The sequence below is a fragment of the Talpa occidentalis genome, unplaced genomic scaffold (genome assembly GCF_014898055.3).
Source record: "Talpa occidentalis isolate TD23 unplaced genomic scaffold, MPIMG_talOcc4v2.1 talOcc4.13, whole genome shotgun sequence".
NCBI classification, from domain to species: Eukaryota; Metazoa; Chordata; class Mammalia; order Eulipotyphla; family Talpidae; genus Talpa; species Talpa occidentalis.
In genome coordinates, this window is record NW_023601322.1 from 9,280,915 (window position 1) to 9,300,365 (window position 19,451).

The 19,451-nt window shown below is 48.1% G+C and overlaps 1 protein-coding gene across 1 annotated transcript in view; it reads right to left on the bottom strand.

The window, feature by feature from the left end:
- Positions 1–2,330: 2,330 nt before the first annotated feature.
- TNFRSF11A (TNF receptor superfamily member 11a) overlaps positions 2,331–19,451 on the bottom strand; it is a 51,905-nt gene continuing 34,784 nt past the window's right edge. The window contains exons 6-10 of the mRNA XM_054694628.1: positions 18,781–18,875; positions 16,862–16,975; positions 15,058–15,110; positions 12,858–13,629; positions 2,331–2,638 (exon numbers count right to left, since the gene is read on the bottom strand). Of these exons, the coding sequence (XP_054550603.1) occupies positions 2,331–2,638; positions 12,858–13,629; positions 15,058–15,110; positions 16,862–16,975; positions 18,781–18,875 (1,342 nt within the window). The remainder of the gene's footprint in view (positions 2,639–12,857; positions 13,630–15,057; positions 15,111–16,861; positions 16,976–18,780; positions 18,876–19,451) is intronic.

A 19,451-nucleotide genomic window follows, 5' to 3' on the forward strand; every position in this document is an offset into this window, starting at 1 on the left:
TTGAAATAAAGGCAATATGCCCACTGGAGCAAAAGGAGTGAACAGCATGATTTCTAGGAAAAGACCAAGCTCCAAAAGAGTGATTGGTAGATTTTATTCCAGCAATATCTTACCACTTTCTTACAAAGAGCACTGTTCAAGCAAGACACGAAGGACAGTCTTTTATGGTCACATAAAAGTTTAATAATCTCTTTATCCTATCCCCTTAACAACTTCTCATGATCTTCATTTCATTCTGTTAACATTTGTCACACACATCTCTAGAATACACAGACAGACCTTTATTTGCTATACATTTCCTTTCATTTCATTGTTTTCGAATCAATACAGAATTAGTAGGGATGAATGTGGGAGAGAATACTACCTTTTCGTGAAGTAGATTCTTATGTGTTTATTTAGCACCTCTTATTTAAGGAGCTTAAGGTACTTTAATATTCACTGTAGCATCCTTTTGTTATCTCTGGGTAGGGAAAGTGTCAAAAATTATCATTAGTGCCTTTTATAGAAAGAAAAGAGAGAAAGCACAGAAAGGTAAAGTAGTATCAGCGGGATCAAGACAGTCACAGTTGAAACTTGGATTTTTAGCTCAGCATTCTACCTTGTAAACTAAAGTTTTAGAACATGTAGTCCACATCAAAAGGTTGTTTTTTATAACCTCTCCCTTTCCCTGGTTGTTGACTAAAAGGGCAGAGCAGACAGTAAATTCCCACCAACTGATGATCCTGGTGATGCAGTTATTCCCTGCAGGTTTTTGAATTCAGCTGAGGAGCCCCAAGCTTTGGAGAGCTGCCCTCTGATTCTCCATTACAAAGCAGAACTGAAGGCTACTATTCCAGCATTTTCTAGGGATCTGCTGCCAGAAGGGACAGACTGACAGTCAGCAGTCATTCCCCTCGGCTGGGCATCTGTGGCCACTGAAGTCTGGACAGTGGCCGTGATGAGCCCTCTTACACCCTCCCAAGACCATAAAATTAATGTTAATGGGCTTCAGGATTTTAATTTCTCCCCAATAAATGCCCACAACAGACAGAACCACCGAGGTAATTTCCTTTCCATCTGACTCAGGATGTCTCCTCACACGAGGACTGGTGCTAAAAGAAAAAAAATCTTTTGGATAAAAGTTTCTCTAACTCACAATACGAGCATTTGGTTTTTAATTTAATTTACACTAGAAAGCAGCAGGTATGTGTTCCAGTCCTACCAGGGGGAAATTAGACGCACGGTTCTGCGGGTCTATGGTCCACAGTCTCCTGCCTTTCTTCTCTAGACCGAGCACGCCCTAATATTTCCACTTCATTCTTTCTTTCCTGAGCTTCCCCAGCACCTTCCTTCCTCTTTATGTGCAGGCAACCCCCATATCCGAGTCATTCCCGGTTCTTTTCCAGAGAAAAAGCAAGCCAAGCTGCACAACTAGGGTTTTTGAGATGCAGTTATCAAAGTGCCTGCTGCCTCTGCTGCACTGGAGTGAATAAATTCCCCATTTGGGGGTGGCTTAGGGGCAGAGGACACACCTGCAACTTAGTTCTGCCTAAGGATTGACACAGACTTCAAAACATGGGGGGTTCCCCGTTTCCTTTTTTAGAAAAACGGGAACCCAGAAACGTTTTCAAAAAATTAAAATCCCCTCACTTGCTCCCTGAGCCTCTCTCCAGGCTTCACATTTCTCACTTTTTGTAAAAATGCTTAGGACCCCCCCCCCCCCATGCATCACCAAAACACAGGCGCCGACTTGTGAGGAGCAAGAACATTTAAAGGCCAGTCATTCTCAGGAGAATGTTCAAGAAAATCCTTAAAAAGGCAAAAAAGTAGGGGGGAGGGAAGTATCGAGAAAGATGTTACAGGAGTGAAATACAAATATGGGGGTGTCGGATATAGAGACAGGAATGAGTACAGACGTAAACAGAGACAAACTGCTGCTGAGATGATCAGGCGGTGAAGGGGAGTGAGAAAAACCAGCCAAGTAGAGAGCGGAGCCGCCTGCGAGCCCCTGGACATCGGTGAGCGGCACAACAAGTGCATGTTTTTCAAAAATACCCCGATTCTACGACGAGCCAGGAAGGCAGACGATGGCGGATGATTGGACGCAGATGTACCGGATGAAGAGTCGCTGGGGTGTAGATTGGGGGTAGATCGGGGGGTACCTCCTCGTCCCGGCCCCGCCCAGACGCGTGGAGCCCCGCCCCGCCCCGCCGCAGGTGCGCGAGCCCCGCCCCGCCCCGCGCAGGTGCGCCGCAGGTGCGCCAGGTGGACGCGCCGCCCGACGGGGCCCGCGCGGGGCGGCCTGGTCCGCGGCGAGGGGGTCGCCCGGCCGCACTGCGGGTTCCGGCCGCTCAGCGCCGCGCCCCGGGCTCGCCCTGCTCCTGCACCGGCCGCGACGCCTTGTCGGGCCCCGGGGCGCCGCACTCCTGCTGCCCCGGGCCGGGCCGCTCCTCCGCGAAGCGCGGCCCCAGGCCCGCGAACGAGGCGCAGCAGGGCGGGCTCTCCTCCTGCACCGGGCGGCCCGCCGGCTCCCCGGCGCCGCCGCCCGCCGGCCCCTCCTGCGAGTTCTGGCTGACATAGACCACGATGATGTCGCCCTTGAAGTTCATCACCTGCCCGCTGGAAATAAACGTGGAGTTACTGTTTCCAGTCACATTTCCTGCAGGGGAGGAAGAGAGAACACGCACAGGTGAGTCACCCGCTCCCGGGGAGAACGCGGTCTTGTGAGAGGAAGTTTCCCCCTGGATACAGGGGCGCTGGCGCCCAGTCCCCTCGCGGCCCGGCTACCCCTCTCCACTGACCAGCTCCTGAAGGACCCGCCTGGTCGCTCCTTTGTCGTTTCACCAGACCTGACAGAGGCAGAGGAGGGTGCAAGGGGGCAGAAAGAGCCTAGAGAAGCGATGCTAGAAGCTAGACCAGGGGCCGGTTGTGTGGGCTGCCGGCTGGGCTCAGGCAGACGGGCGGGGGCACCCCCCCACCCCCGGCGCACCCCCAACCCCTGCAGGACTGCAGGTTACTGGACAAAATCAGGCGCAGCGAAGAGAGGCCCCAGCCCAGCCTGCAGCCCGGCCCAGGCAGCCAGGGGCGCACGCAGGGCACGAGGGAGGCCCCAGGGTGGTTGCCACGGGCCCTGGCGGGGACCTCGGCTCAGCCTGAGCTCCCCAGCCTCACATCTCTTCACCTGCCTTGGGGGAGGGCCTGCCAGCGCAGCCCCGCAGGGCCCAGGCCGCCCCTGCACAGTATTTGGCAGAGGTGAGTCCATTTTCTCAACATTTTTTCTTTTTTTTTTATTTAACTCCGGAAAAAAAGAGTCAGAAGGCTGAAATGGAAAAAAGCCCGAATCAGTCCTACAGACACTTTCCTTGTGAACCCAGAGGGCTGTGCTGTCTCCAGGACGCTCTGGCACCACTCTTCGCGGGAGGCTGGAGTGAAAAAGATGTTCACAGCCGACTAAAGCAGCCCCGTGCTGTGCCCAAGGCGCCATCTTACTCAACTTCTGACTGAAAACTAAGTATTTCCTGACTGGTGAGAACCAGCCACACAAGGTCATTTCAGGACCGTGCAAAGATCTCCCCCCCCCCTTTTATTTCTCTCCGTAAACAAGTCCAGTTTGACTAAAAGTGAGTTTTAAGCTATATAATCTATACCCAATGCTAGTCCCAGTCAATTCTATCCTTCACCCCCATGTTTTCCTTCGAAACATCCTTAAAAATCCCAGGAACACAATTTGGGTTGAGTCTGAGTTTGTGCTCCCCAATTTCTAAATCTAAACCCCCCAATAAATGTCTTATTTAGCCTCACTGTGTTTTTCCCAGTCAGTCCTGGAGCTAGCCAGCCTTTTGAAAAACCAGTAGAAAGTTCAACAAATGTTCAGAAGCCGCCGGCTACCTCTTATTATCCTTTCATTTTATTTTTTATTTTATTTTATTTATTTTTTAAAGGTGCATGTCTGGGAAAGATTTAGGTGGAAACTAATTGTCTTTTATGACTCTCCCCCCCTTTAAGATTTATTTATTTATTTTATAGAGGCATGTATTTATTTATTTGTTTGGTTGGTTTATACAAGTACTGGGTACAGTCAGAAGCACGGGAGGGTGAGAGAATTCACCAGAGCCAGAGCGGGGAGCAGAGCAGGCAGAGGGACCAAAGTGCACTGCTGAGGGGAGCAGCGGGCGGCAGGAGAGGTCTGCGCGCCATGTGGGACCCTCTGAGGAGCAGTCGGGCATCGAACCGGCGCCACAGAGGCTGCGGGCAGCTTTGCAACCCAGCGCTCAACCACTGCGCCACCGGGGAGGCCCTATCCTTTTATTTTAAATAGAGCACCATCTGCTTCTGATGTTCTGGGAACTCCCCAAGTGGAAATAAGTGCCTCCAACCAAACCGATCCAGAAGTATCCCAACACTTAACGCCTCACAAAATCTTTTAGTCTAACCAGGGCAGGTGAACTTCATTAACTTCCCTGTCGTTTTTCTTCTCTCTCTTGACCCACGCTTAGTTATAATTCACACACATCAGATTTTCTGTCACCACTCCACACAGACATTTCCCCCAAACATAAAAGCCATGTCTTAAATGGTCTAAAATACCAACAGTGTACAGGAAATTCCTTGGGGGACCTTCCCTCCACCCATGGGGTTCATCCAGAAGACTAGACTGGTCCAAAGTTCTGACTTTAACTTTACCCCTTCTTCACCTGGAGATGTACTGTTTGTCATGCTTTTGATTTCTCCATCATTAAAAAATGTTATATTCCAACCAATGATTAAGAATCTGTTGTTTACCTTCTTGTCAGAATCTGTGATTTACCTGAGCTCAAGTAAAACCCATTTTGTGTGTGTGTCATCACCTTGCACATAAGATTCTGTGTTGAATTTTTACGTTAATTTCATTCCATGCTTCGTCTACCGTCTGGTTTTGGTTTCTTTAAAGTGGAAGGAGAGGACCTCCCTGGTGGCGCAGCGGTTGAGCGCTGGGCTGCGAAGCTGCCCGCAGCCTCTGCAGCGCCAGTTTGATGCCCAGCCACCAGGTGAGGGTCCCACATGGCGCGCAGACCTCTCCTGCCGCCCGCTGCTCCCCTCATTAGTGTACTTCGGTCCTTCTGCCTGCTCTGCTCTCCGCTCTGGCTCTGGTGAATTCTCTCACCCTCCCGCGCTTCTGACTGTACCCAGTGCTTGTATAAATAAATTAATTAATAAAAAAAATAAAGTGGAAGGAGAGCCAAGCCACCTGCTAGCAGTCTGCGTACAGAATCCTTCTGGAGTTAGGTCCCTCACTCTTCCACATTGTCTCGCCCACCTCAACTTCAGTAGCAAAGAAATTTTAGTCATTCTTTGAATCATCCCCAAGCATTTAAATTTTCCTAGGAACAATTCTCATGGTTATCGCCCTCATTTTTTACCAGTTAACCTAACAGTTAAAGTTTTAACTTACACGATCAGCTCACACAGGACTGGGAACACCCACAGAGTTTGGTAGCGCAGCCATTCTGCGCTGATGGGCCACGGCATTCTAGAAAGCTCCTTCAGTTGTAAGCAATCAGTGTGAGGGGGCTGCGGTCAGTGACAGAGGGGAAGGGGCCTGTGGGCTAATCTGTGGGTAGAGTGGTGACAGATGAAGAGCACCCACTGCAGTGAGAAGAGTCATAGACCCATCGCCCAGGTTGGCCAAGTACACCCTCCATGCAGGCAGTGGGCTTCAGGTTTGCTTTCTCTACTAACAGCGCTTCAAGGACAAAGACTAACAGGCTCCCCTCCCTACGCTGTCTTCGTGCAGACTCACCTGTGTCATCTAGTAACACAAACATCATTCTGGTGTTTTGGTCCCTGATGTGCCAAGGTGTGCAGTGACTAAAGGAATGGTGGTTTCAGTGGCTGCCTGGGTACGGGGTGTCAGAGGAAGGGCAGGGTCCTGAGTCGCCCCCACTAGCTCCCACTTTCCACATCTAACGAGTCTCCAGGTCTCAGTCTGTTCACATAAGAAACGGGCATCGACTTCCTGGTGGTACAGGGGTTAAGTCTCAGCGCTATCAACCTATCAGCAGCCGCTGCGGCCTGAGTTTGATCCCCAGCCAGGGAGCTGATGCACAGGGTCAGCCGACCTCTCCCGTCTCACCTGCTGCTCCCCTCAGCAGTGTATTTCAGTAGATCCACCTGTTCTCCCCACTCTGTCTCTGGTGAATCCTCTTGCCCCCAGCACCTCTGGCCTGCACCCCAGTTCTTGTATGCATGAATAAATAAAAATAAATCTTAAAAAAAAAAGAAATGGGCATCGATTTTCAAGTCCTGCTGACCTGGCGGGGGCAGCCACACAAAGCAGTGTATGATAAATGTGTTGGCCGAATGAATGTGTGCACACTGGCAGGATGGCATAAGGTCAGGTGAGATGCTGCGTTTGAAATGCTTGGAAAATAGCAAAGAATTAGTCACAGCGTCCATGATGGCATGACCAGTCGTGGGCCAGGGAATGCCCAAGGACACAGATTTGAGAAATGAACTGAGCAGTGAGGTCATCTTTCCAGCCCTGTCTTCTTGGAGGATCTCGACATTTCTTGAAGACTTACAGGGCCCTTACCTCTAGAAATCTAGCCAACTTTCATTTTCTTTGCTGAAATAATTCACCACTAAGTCTGGTTAGAGCACTCATCTAGATACTTCCACACTAAACCTCTGGCATCTCTTTTCACTATGTAAATCAAGTGGTTACCTTGGAGTAGATGAAAGTGGAGAACAAGGTGGCATTGTTCTGATCCTGTAAGTGGCTTCAGTCCTGCATTGTCCTTGTTGATAAACAGTAATTCCTTAAAGTTTGCCTTCACCCTTTCAGAGCAGAAGAGCTTTAACATGCAACTGTAACTTTATGCAGTGACCTGAGAGCACAAGGCTGGGATGGTGAATGAACAGGGCACAGGTCGGCCAGCTGCATCATCAGGTACGAAGGTGTTGCGTGGTTGCCATGGTTTCTTCACTTGAGACATTTGCCTGATGGGCTAATTCTTTCCAGTGAGTGCCAAGGAAGCCCCAGGCTGCCCGCTGCTGGGGGGCCCCTCTCTTGTCAGTAGCTGGTAAGGGAGGGGCTGTGGGGGGGGGTGACTTATCCAAGATGCCTAAAAAAGACTCCAGGCTTGGACAGGCACCACGTCCACAGACCTCTTGGAATACAAAGCCATCACTGGCCATTTCCCTCAACAGCCTTTCTGAGTTTTATCCTAACAGGCTGACCCCAGCATTTGTTTTAAATTTGCTTCATTTGCAAAAAAAAAAGGATGAGGTGGAGGCACATGAAAGAAAGGATTTCGCAAGAATTGGGGATAGTGAAAACTGTCCCGAGACAGTTGCAGAAGAGAGGACTCAGGTCAAGGTGGCCATCATCCCGTCTCAGACCCTAGTGTCCTTGCCTGTGCAACCTTGGACTGGCCTGGCTGCTGCCCTTTACCCGGTCAGAACACCCAGTGCTGGAACACTGAGGGTTCTCTGAGGCACAATAAACAAAACCAGTATCACTGGTTCCCGTTCAAGGGGAGGCAGCGCAGTGGTGTAAGGTACACGCGTCACGATCACATACGGGGTCCCTGCTTTGTTGCTCACTAGCTAGGTGGTCCCGGAAGAGGAGCCTGCGCTACAGGATTTCTGTGAGAAGACAGCATACCAGGAGCACTTAGCCAGCACCGGGTAACAAGAGGTAGTATCACTGATCCAAGGGGAACCTTCAGAATGTCAAGCAGGCCTAGTCCTCTTTGGACACAAGGCAGCTGATGGAACTGTCTTGAAGGCTACCTAAAAGAATGGTTTGCGAGCCAGGGTGATACAGGAATTGTGTTAAACTGGAAAATCTGAAGTTTCTAACATTTAAAATGGGGTAGTTAGCTTCATGTTTAATGACTTAACTACAGAAAAATTTTCAGAGAAGTTGAGGCTTTAAAAATAGCATTTATAGGGCCTCCCTGGTGGCACAGTGGTTGAGCGCTGGGTTGCGAAGCTGCCCGCAGCCTCTGCAGCATCGATTCGATCCCCGGCTGCACCCTGGCCAACGGAGGAGGGTCCCACATGGCATGCAGACCTCTCCTGCCTCCCGCTGCTCCCCTCAGCAGTGTACTTCATCAGTCTGCCTGCTCTGCTCCCCGCTCTGGCTCTGGTGAATTCTCTCACCCTCCCAGGCTTCTGACTGTACCCAGTGCTTGCATAAATAAATAAATAAATAAATCTAGAAATAAATAAATAAATAAATATCAACTTACCTTTGAAAAAAAAATAAAAATAGCATTTATAGTAACAGAAACAAAGAGCAAATGAAGTGTCCTGTCACAATCAGAAAGATGTTTATACTTCGCTTTATGTAGTGGACACCATGGAGACTATTTCTCGGGCGGGGAGGACAAGCTTCATTTTAAGAAATCAGTCCCAAGCAGAATCTACATTTTTAAGCACCATAATGTACAGTTTTCTTCTCAAAAGCTTACTATGTTGATTAAAATGCAAAATGTATGAATATTAAATCACAAGAACTTTAGCAAATAATACCACCCGATTGTCATGTAGATTTTCTTCCAAGGAACAGAACTAAAAATATACACACATACACTCATCTACCCAGGCTACACTGGGCTCTTTTGGAATTAAAAAAACAAAACCTTATATATTTACCCCGTATGCTTCTCATGTGATTTTCCTCTTTATGGAAATGCAAGCTCTGTTCTAGACGTTTGGAAGAAACTGGGTCTATAGTGACAAGTAAGGGAAGCAGCGTTTAACAGTTCCACTCTGAATCATGCCTGACAGTCCACGAGAGTGGCGAGCAAATGAAACCCTTCCAAATGGGCCGCTCCAGAACAGAGGAGGACGAAATGAAAGCGCACAGACTAAACGCCAGTTTCCTACAGCTTGAAACCACGCACAGGCTTCCCGCACCAATTACTACTGAATATCGCTACCAAACACGAAATGCCATTTTGCCCCCACAGAGCTAGGCCTAGGGTCCATCCCCGCCTCACAATACTTAGCTAAAAGTGCAACACACCTCCACGGATGGCATCCCAGCGGGGGAGAGGGCAATGATAGAGGACTTGCACTGCCCCCGGGAGCTGTGGCTGGGAGGACAGAACAAAAATGGGGTAGGAAACCCTGTCCCTGCAGGAGGGAAAGTCAGAAAGATCATATCAAGAAAGATAGTGGGACCCAGGACGGGAGACTGAGGTGGAGGGCAGGCGGGCGCCTTCATCCTCCAGTGGCTCCCAGGCACTGAACTGGGTGATCTGACCACTTGGATGGGTCTGCTCGCCTGTCCTTCTGCCATCTCTGCCTCCTGTCCCCTGGATAGCTAACGTCCCCAGCTCCTTAAAGCTCCCTTAAGAGACTGACGTGGGAGGCCGAGAGTGAGCTAGGCTGACAGGGACGTAGGAGTCACATTCTCTCGTTACTCAGGACTGACTGAATGAATGAATAGATGGACATTTATCCACTTAACATGCTGTGACTAAGCCACCTTGGGAGTGGCCAGGGCAGATCAGGAGTGGGGAAGGTCGTGCACGGTCCTCCTGACTGGCCATGGCCACCTAGAGGCGGGTTGCTGATGAATGTGCGAGGGTGCTGGACTCTGTGAGGAAGACGCCAGGATGCTCTGGAAGCACGTGTAGCGCCCCTGCCCATCTCTGGGTCAGAGAGTGGCATCTGAGCTGGGACTTGAAGGATGGGAAGAACTGGGTGTCTGGAAAAGGGGATGGCAGGGAAGCACATTAATGGTGCAGAAGCATGAAAGTGAGGGCTGTTCCCCTGCACAGGGTTGGCCTTGATCAATGCAGGTGGGCGAGTGACTTATGAACAGCAGGAAGGCCTTGTCTTCTCAAATTACTCTTTTCATGCAGCGCATTCTCTACTTGTTTTCCAAGCTTTCCTTCCCTGGCTCAGTGGACCCTCAAGAAAGATTTGACAGAGAAACAAACGTGGAGCTAGTGTTCACTGGGAATTATTGCGAACCCTATAAATAGACAACTTTCCAGCTCAGAAGTAGCTGATCCAAACAAGTGATTTCAGGAGCCAAAAGCAAGTCACTAGCCAACTATAGACACATTAATTATAAGAAGCTGTTCTCTCTGCCACATGATACAGTTCTCTAGACGCAGCGAGAATTCTCGAACCCCAGGGCAAAAGGGCTTGTAACCAAGGGAACCGCTCTCATGGCATCAGGATAATCACTGAAGACATGGTCATGTAAGACAGAACTAACAGTGTGTTTCCTCGCTCACTGGTCTTTGTTTGCCAATCATTCTCACTATTTTTTAAGAGCCACACATGGCTAAAATAACCTCAACATACTGAATTTGAAAGGACACCTGTGGTGTTGATTGAAGAACCATCATTCTCTTCAAAAGGATTCTGAATGCAATGGAGACACGTCCCTACTGAGGATGGTCCAACCATTGCTTCTCCAGAAACCAATTGATTTGGGTGCACATTAAAAAACAAACAGTCAAAATAAAAAACACACCACATAGAAAGCTCCAAGAGCTGATAAAAAGGCCATTTCCTGCAGGCCTGAGCCCCGTGGATTTTAGATCAAATGGGATCTGGATCTCTGTTTCACCCAAGCACCATCCTCTTTCACACATTTCATGGAACATGAACGATGACAATTAAAAAGAAGCAATATACCGGATGGTCTCACTCATAGCAGGAATCTAGAAAACTTAAATAAGGGACCAGGAAAATGAATAACTATAAGAAAGTGAAAATCAAAATCAACAAAAAACTATGAACCAGAGACACTTTTGGGGGGTGGGTGGCGGGAGGGGAGGGATTGGGGTCAGAATGAGGGGGTTGCAATTGTATGGGGAATATAAAAATAAAATTTATTATTTAAAAAAAAATAAGGGGGGGTGCAATTGTATGGGGAATATTACCAAAATGAAAATGCATACATTGTGCAAAAGTGAAAAATGATTTAAGAATTATATAAAATAAAATATTAATTAAAAAAATTAAAAAAAAGAATACACACACACAAAATAAAAACATTTGATTTCTCTCTCCCCCCCCCCAAAAAAAATAATAAAAAGAAGCAATAATGAGAAAGTGTTATTTTGACCAAAAACCAGAAGGCCTGTTCACGTACAAGTAATTATGGAGGGAACAGCACAGCCTCAAGAATCAGTCTGGCTGCTGCTTCTCCTCAGGAGAAAGTGAATTTGGCCCACTTGTGGCGGCCTCCGCGGATGTTTTGCATGGCTCAGCACCAGTCAGAGACAGAAAAAGCAGTGTAAACTTCTTGCAAATTAACACCACTTAGTTGATGACACACTTTCCCCCTGTCCTCCATGCCTAGATGTTTAGTGCTGGAGAAATAAAAGGTAATGAAAACCAGTCGAGGGCACTGTTGAACTCCTTAGAGGAGAGATCTCACTTTGGTTTCATGATACTAAGAAAAAAATCTCGTTAAATTTGGCCAATGCTGTTCTTTCAAGAACGGCTGATCACACCTTCCTGGTGTCGCCCACGGAAGAACCTGTCTCCCCTCGTTAGGGCCAAGACACACTCACCGCCACGTGAGACCCGGCCCCCACTCCCCACAGCCCCCAAATCTAGCATCCGTGGGTCCCTCTGACCAGCGGGAAGAACATTGACAGCTAGAAAAGAAAACAAGTAAAGCAAATGCACAGGAGCCACACGTGCAGTCTCGGGGATGCCCTAACATCTTCTCGAAGATTTGGAGGTCATCACATCAGTTCTTTGACACCTGTCTCCTTTCCATATGAGAACCCACACTGTCCGCATGAGTGAACCTGTATCAAAGCTGTAAACCCACCAAAATGTTGGAAAACAGATTAAATACTTGTTCTGCCAGATGAGCCAGGAGCCCCAATAGCAGGAGGCCAAGGTGTCTCTGTGTTTAGGACACAGAAGCTGCGTCAACCGCTCACGCCCTAGTGGGTCTGAATGAGGAGGCAGGAGAGGAAAAGAAAAAGCACCTCGCAGGAGTGGGGGTGTCCATGAATGAATTTTTTTTGAGGGTGGGAGGATTCTGTGAGGCCTCTAGTACGTATCTGTATATGCGTCCTTCTGGAAAGAGTGTCTACAGCTTTCACAAGATCCCAAAGAGATCACGCCTCCATGGGCAACCATCCCCCAGCCAGAGGCAGCCTCCACCATGGGTGCTAAGCTCCTTGAAACCACATAATAAAAGAGGCTGTTTTACCCTTGCCAGGAAAGTTCTAATATCATAATTAGTGGGCTATTCATGCTCAAGCAGTGGTGCAGTGATAAATCTCTATAAGGATTTTAAATTGTAAAATGACTCTCCCGGCTCCGTGGATATATTACTCGCAGTGCTTATAAACAGGGCTTCTCACATAAAGCATTAAAGGGCAGTTTTACTGCATCATTAATTTGGTATAGAACCAACATGCTACGCTCAATAAATATTAATTAATTAAGGATTAACTAAACAATTTTGCCTGACCTCCTGAAATTTATTGAAGCCTTCTTGAGAGAGATTTAAGAGACCCAGTGACTGAAAAAAGAAATGTCAGAAATCTGAGGGGATGGCTGGCTCTGTCAGTCCGAGGCGAGTGTTGGCTCTGTCTCAGGGAGCCCAATGATGGGGTTTGAGGTCACCCACTCTGAGGAGGCAGAATGCAAAGGGCCACAGGCCAGGCATAAAGGACTAGAAAGCCCCAGGGGCAGAAGACGAGGCACCAGGGCAGGGGGCACCATCCCCAAACTCAACATCTACCTAGAAATAAAACCCATCCTGACAAGAGATTTATCACGGGAAAATGCTCAAGCTGAATTTTCACTCCCTTTTTTCTCATGGGGTAGAGGCCTGCCCCAAACACCACATGAGAACAGACCTCTGAGAGCAGAAGGGAGAGAGTAGGAGAGTCGCTTACCAGATGCAGGTGGCTGGTCCCCAGAGGGGCTTCCAGGCCCAGGGCCTCCCCTCCCTGAGCCAGGGTGACTGCCGTCCGCGCCATCCATGGGCAAGCCTCCTGGCGAGGCCCCATCAGCGGCTTCTACAGACGGAAGGCCCATGCCATGGGCGCACTGGGGCAAGGGTCCACTCTGGGGGGCCCCCAGGAAGGGTGTCTGCTCTGCCCCCGGAGGGTGCCCGCAGCCTGCACAGTCGTCTGCAGAGCTGGGGCTGGCTGTCCAGTGTGGGTGGCCACCATGCTCCACCTCTTTTTGCAAGTACTTTTCGGAGGTCACAGGGGGCCAGTCAGTCCTGCTCACGGGTTCCATGAAGGTGCAGCTTCCAGAATCCACTGTGTTCTCTGTCCCGGTGAAGCAGTGGCTCAAACTGTCATTCTCTCCCACCTCTAGGGGCTCCAAGAAAGGGGGCGTGGACCTGCTTCCAGGCTGAGTGAGGAGCAGGAAGGAGTCTGGGGCCTGGGTGGGCCTGTCCATGTATTCATCTTCCATGGGCATCTGCCTGAAGGGGTCCCCCTCTGTCTCGCTGACCAAAGTGAGCATCCTGGAATCTTCGCTCTGGGCACAGGGTCCACTGCCCGCGCTGGCATCCCCGCAGACACCAGCACCATCTGGACAGCACATATCTTCAGAAAATATCTTCTCTTTCAGAGTCAGCAGTAGGACGCCATCACAAAATTCACGTGGACTCGAGGCTTCCACCTGAGTGTGGCTGCAGCTGCGGGCCGAGGACTCCTGCTGATGGAACCCATCGGCACCAGAGTTAGTAGAACACAGTTGTGCTAAACCCGCTGAAAATAGTGTATACAGCCTCGTCCCCACCATACAAGGTGGAACATTTGCCAGGGAAATTTGTGGCATGTGGCATTTCTGAGTGGGGGGAGCCCTGAAGCAGGCAGCAGCGGAACAGGAGCATCCGACTGCATCTGACACGAGTGCATGAAGCGCTAACTCGAGTAACTTAGGATTCTGGTGACTCTCAACCTAAGTTTTTAAAAAGTATATAAAATACTGAACTCTCCTTAGGGCTTTTCCCTTGCTGTGCTATGGTTCAGTGATTTGAAATGACTTTCTGTGTGTGCTGGAATCAAACAAGGAGTAAATACATGAACAGCAAGAGCCAGGTATCTAATGTCAGAGCGAGAAGACTCAATGAGGAAAAAGAACAAGACTAGAATAATCCTGTGAGGTGGAGACTGGTGTGAGGAGTCAGTGTGAGCTCATGGTTGAAAACAGATATATTTTGGGCCCTCTGGTGGAGCAGTGGTTGAGCGCTGGGCTGCGAGGCTGCCCATAGCCTCTGCAGCGCCAGTTCTAGACCCCTCCTGCCGCCCGCTGCTCCCCTCAGCAGTGTGCTTCATCACTCTGCCTGCTCTGCTCTCCGCTCTGACTCTGGTGAGTTCTCTCACCCTCCCGTGCTTCTGACTGTGCCCAGTGCTTGTATAAATAAATAAATAAATCTTAGGGAAAAAAAAAAAAAGAAAACGGATATATTTTTATACCAAGAAAGGAGATCTAAGGAACATAATGGGAATAATTAATGTCATTTTAATATGAAAGTGAATTGGATCATACCACTGAAATTTCTTAATTTTGATAACTGAACTATGATTATATAGAAGAATGTTCTTGTTCTTGAGAAATTCACACCCAAGTATTTAAGGGGGTGGGAGTATCACGTCTGCCATTCACTCTAAAATGGGTTTAGAAACAAACCTCCGTACATATGTGTACACATCCCAAGAGAAAGCGAATCCTAGAGCAGGAGACAAAGTATAAACAGCCAGAGGACCTCAGTCAGGATATGTGGAATTCTGTGTACTAACCATCACTGCTTTTCTGTAATTTTGAAATTACATTAAAGTAAAGGTACCAAAATAACTACTGAGTAAAGGAAAATGGTAACTCTTGCCTCCTAGGAATCTATGCTAGGCAGTCATGATGGGTGCTAAAATACGATATAAATAATATATGTGCAAATGGGAAGAAAACAGGCATTTAGAATGAGCACTGGCTTGGGCTGGAGTGATTCTGTTAAAGTCAATACAGCGATTGGGGTGCTCTCGGCCTAAGGATGTACCCCTTTCTCTGTCAGTTAGTTGACTGACAACAGCCAAGTTCTTCAAAGCAGTTAAAGGAGGGCTATAAAACTTTTAAAGTTACCTTGTTTCCTCGTAGGCGACCACATGCCTCATTGACCCAGTGCCACAAATTAGCTAGAAAAACAAAGCAGGGAGAAAGCCTTCAGACTATTTCCTAGTTCTCAGTATCCATGACCACTTCGTCGGTTCAATATTATCTTTAAGCACAACCACCTCTAAGCATTTAGCTGAGAGTTCCTAAGGGTGAAAACACTTAAAAGAAAATCAACCAATTTAATTTTATGAAGACATGTCATTCCTATCGAAAGCAGAACTTTCTAATGAAAGTAAAATTGGTGCCAACGGTAATCCCGAAAGTCCCCAATGGCATAATCCTGAATGCTGAAATCCCAAGATCAAAATCCCTAAAGTTTAAAATCCTGAAAATCACAATCCTGAAAGATCAAAATCACAAAAATATAATTCTGGGGAAAAATTAAGAAAATGCTTTAAAAGACATTTACTTACATTTTTAACTGCCAAACAAAGTACGACCCGCTAATGTTCCATTGGTAAATCAGGGACTGGAGAGTCACTAAAATAGCTACAGATGACCACATTCCTTCAACAATTTTTCTTTGACTACCAGAGACTAGCAAAGTATTGTATGGGAAGAAAAAGATGTGAGTTTAATAGATTTTCTACCTCCAATGAAAATTTCATGTTGACTTTTTATAGAGACAACATTGGGAGGTCATCAATTCATTGCCCACAGTTCATCATAATGGCTAATGATAGTTATCATGTGACTCTGTCCTTTTAATTTTTGAGTCTCAGTCTCATCATAAAATGAAGAAACAACAGGGCCTTCCTGGTGGTGCAGGCAGTTGAGCACCGCACTGCGAAGCTGTCCGCAGCCTCTGCAGAGCGAGTTTGATCCCCGCCGGCCGGCGAGGATCTCACATGGCGCAGCATGTGAGAAATGCCGCCCGCTGCTCCCCTCAGCAGTGTATTTCGTCAGTCTGCCTGTTCTGTTCCCTGCTCCGTCTCTGGTGAATCCTCTCGCCCTCCTGCACATCTGGCCTGTATCCCAGTTCTCGTATAAATAAATCTTTTTAAAAAAATCCCTCCCCCAAAAATGAAGAAACAATAGGGCCCACCTTACAGTGTTGCTGAGATTTAATTAGCACATGTGAAACATAAAATGTACACAGCAGTGCTGGCACATAATGGCTATTAAATACTTATCAGTTATTGATATCACCAGCATCATCATTTTCTTGTTCTTTGTCTATCATTGTGAATTACATAAAAAAATAAAGTTGCTGCAGTGAAAGGAGAGTAGCAGCACTTTTCTTGTAGGAATAGTACTAAATAATCGCAAATGGTCCTACAGTATTTGTACACAGAGTTAAAACTTATTCAGAGCTGCTGTGATAATCTCTCTCCTGGATTATTGCAAAGGTCCTCTACACTGGGGTATCCGAAGCCATGCCAGCTGCAGTCCCCAGTTTTTTGTCTACCTGAAATGCAGCTGAGTGGTTTTTTACTTCCCTTTGCAAAAGGTACAGAGCAAAGACTGCAGCCAGGCCTGCCTGCAGGGTGCACCATGGGCCAGGCCTCCCTCTCCAGTTTCGTCTCACACAGCTTCCAACTTTCTGTTCCGTTGTTCACTCCAAGTCATTCAGATCTCAGCTCCTGTCTCCAACCCTGGGAGGCACTGGCTGACCCCATGGCTGGGCAGTGTCCTGCCATCGCTGCCCTAAAGCTGACTGTCCCTGCAGGACTCAGCCTTACCCGTGAGGGGAGATACAGATCTTCTGAAGTACGTCACTAGGAATGCACTTATTTTCATTAAGATTAATCTTCACCAGTGTTCACAATACCTGTGAGTGCCTTCCCTTTTTTCCGGTAGTAAACACCAAAGATGACGGCAGCAACCACTGCCACAGATGTGAAGAGAAGCAGGATGATTAAACCCGGCAAGTAGATCTGGGGTTCTGTTTTGGAAGAAAATGAGAAAAAAATGACATTAAAGATTAGTACATTGTACTCTTTTTTAAAAAAAGATTTATTTTTATTTATTTATGCATACAAGAACTGGGGTACAAGCCCGAGGTGTGGGGTGGTAAGAGGATTCACCAGAGACAGAGAGGGGAACAGAACAGGCAGACTGACTGAAATACACTGCTGAGGGGAGCAGCGGGGAGACAGGAGAGGTCTGCTGTGCCATATGGGTCAGCTCCCTGGCCAGGGATTGAACTCGTGCTGCAGGGGCTGGCTATAGCTTAATAGCACTGTGTCTTTAACCCCTACACCACCAGGGAGGCCCCAGTTTATTGTACCCTTAAAGTATACAAGAAAAAGCCTTTAAAGCAAACCCCACGGTCAAGGATGTTGGCCTGGAATAGGGGAGGGAGGGTTCCTGGCCTGACAGTGGGTCTGTCCTGCTTACATCCTGCTCTCCTGCATCTCTCCGGGTTAGGTCAGCCCGGGACCCCATGTCAATGTTTCTCCTTTGGAACAATCCATTTCATGTTTACACAGCCTTGCCATCTGTCTGTGCTTCCTGACGAAACACCTCAAGCTTTCCACATGGACAGCCTCTGGGGCGAAAGGAAGCCCCCACCATGACTGCTCCAGGCTGTGGGTGTCCTGGTCCTAACCCAGAACCACACCCACCAAGAAGGGCCCCATCCACACAGTGTGAGCTCTGTGTTTTCCTTCACCCCCCTCATCATGGCATCCCTAGGACCTTTGTCATCTTAACTCTTGGTTTATGTGAACTAGTTCCTTGTATTTTCTTTCCTTCTTTCTTATTAAATATAATTTTTTTATTACCTCAGTTACTTTTCTTTTTAAAGATTTATTTATTTATACAAGAACTGGAGTACAAGCCAGATGCGTGGGAGGGTGAGAGGATTCACCAGAGACAGAGTGGGGAACAGAACAGGCAGAGTGACAAAATACACTGCTGAGGGGAGCAGCGGGTGAGACAGGAGAGGTCTGCTGCGCAATGTGGGACTCTCGCCTGCCAGCCAGCATTGAACCAGCGCTGCAGAGGCTGCAGACAGTTTCACAGCACTGCGCTCAACTGCCTGCGCCACCAGGGGAGGCCCTACCTCAGTTACTTTTAATGTTACTTTTAAAAGGGGCTTTTAAAAATGCTGCTCTGATTGTCTAATCCCATGTCCACACCCAGTCATGTCCTGCTGTTTCCTAAAATGTCTACACCCTTGGTTTCTCGTTAAAGCTCATGAGTGCCGTGTCCTTGCTCTGTGGCTGCAGTTCTCTGGCCTCACTCCAGACTCTCTTGTCATCTCCTAGGAGATCTGGGCCCACCTCACACCATCTCACTCACCAGAGGAAACAGCCCTCACCAGTAACTATCGACTTTCTGCTAACCTCTGAAACTGGACCAAAGGCTCATCTGATCTACCAAATGTCCCATAAATAGATATATTCTATCAAGTTGCTAATGCTGGCTGGTGACCAAAATCCCTCAGAGACCCCCTCATCAGGACTTCTACCATTGCAGCCTGTGTGGGCATTTTGACTTATGTGTCCAACTCTACTTTTTCTTTTTTTGCATATATGAATATATCAGTTCTCCATCCCAGCTTAGGAGGAAAAATCAAGGGAACAACAAACTGGAATTAAGACACTGATGACAATGTGCTGACCATGGACAGGATGAGTTGAAAAGGGAAAATGAGCCCCCAGGTGAGGTGTGATTCAGGTGGCATCTAGAAGAGCTACCTGGACTTGGGCTCATCGACTAACCAACCCACTCTTTTAAACATACCATTTGGCGGTTTCCTGGATGGCAGAGAAGAGCTGCACATGACGTCTGACTTATCCGTTCCAGGATGAGCTACGGAGCCTCCAAGGGTCGTGCAGCTGTGGGCAGGAAGGGGCTTAAGTACTTTGGCTTGTAGTCTTGTCTTTTTAAAAAAAGATTTATTTTATTTATTTATGTATACAAGAGCTGGGGTATAGGCCAGAGTGTTGTGGGTGTATAGGGGGTGAGATTATTCACCATAGACAGAGTGGGTAGCAGAACAGGTGGATTGACTGGAATACACTGCTGAGGGGAGCAGCAGGGATACAAGAGAGGTCTGCTGTGCCATGTGAGTCAGCTCCCTGACCAGGGATGGAACTTGTGCTGCAGTGGCTTCAGAGAGCTTCATAGTGCTGACATTTAACCCCTTGCACCACCAGGGAGGCCCTGTATTCTTGTCTTTTAAAGAACTACAAAGACCCCTATTCCACTAGATTGCTAGATCCTTCTGGAGAAGAACTTTGGTCTTCTTGGACATTTGCAGTGCCAGGGCCTCCCATAAAGAGCAGAAAATGGGGCCTCCCCAGTGGCGCAGCGGTCGAGCGCTGGGTTGCGAAGCTGCCCGCAGCCTCTGCAGTGTTGCTCCCCGGCAACCGGAGGAGGGTCCCACATGGCATGCAGACCTCTCCTGCTGC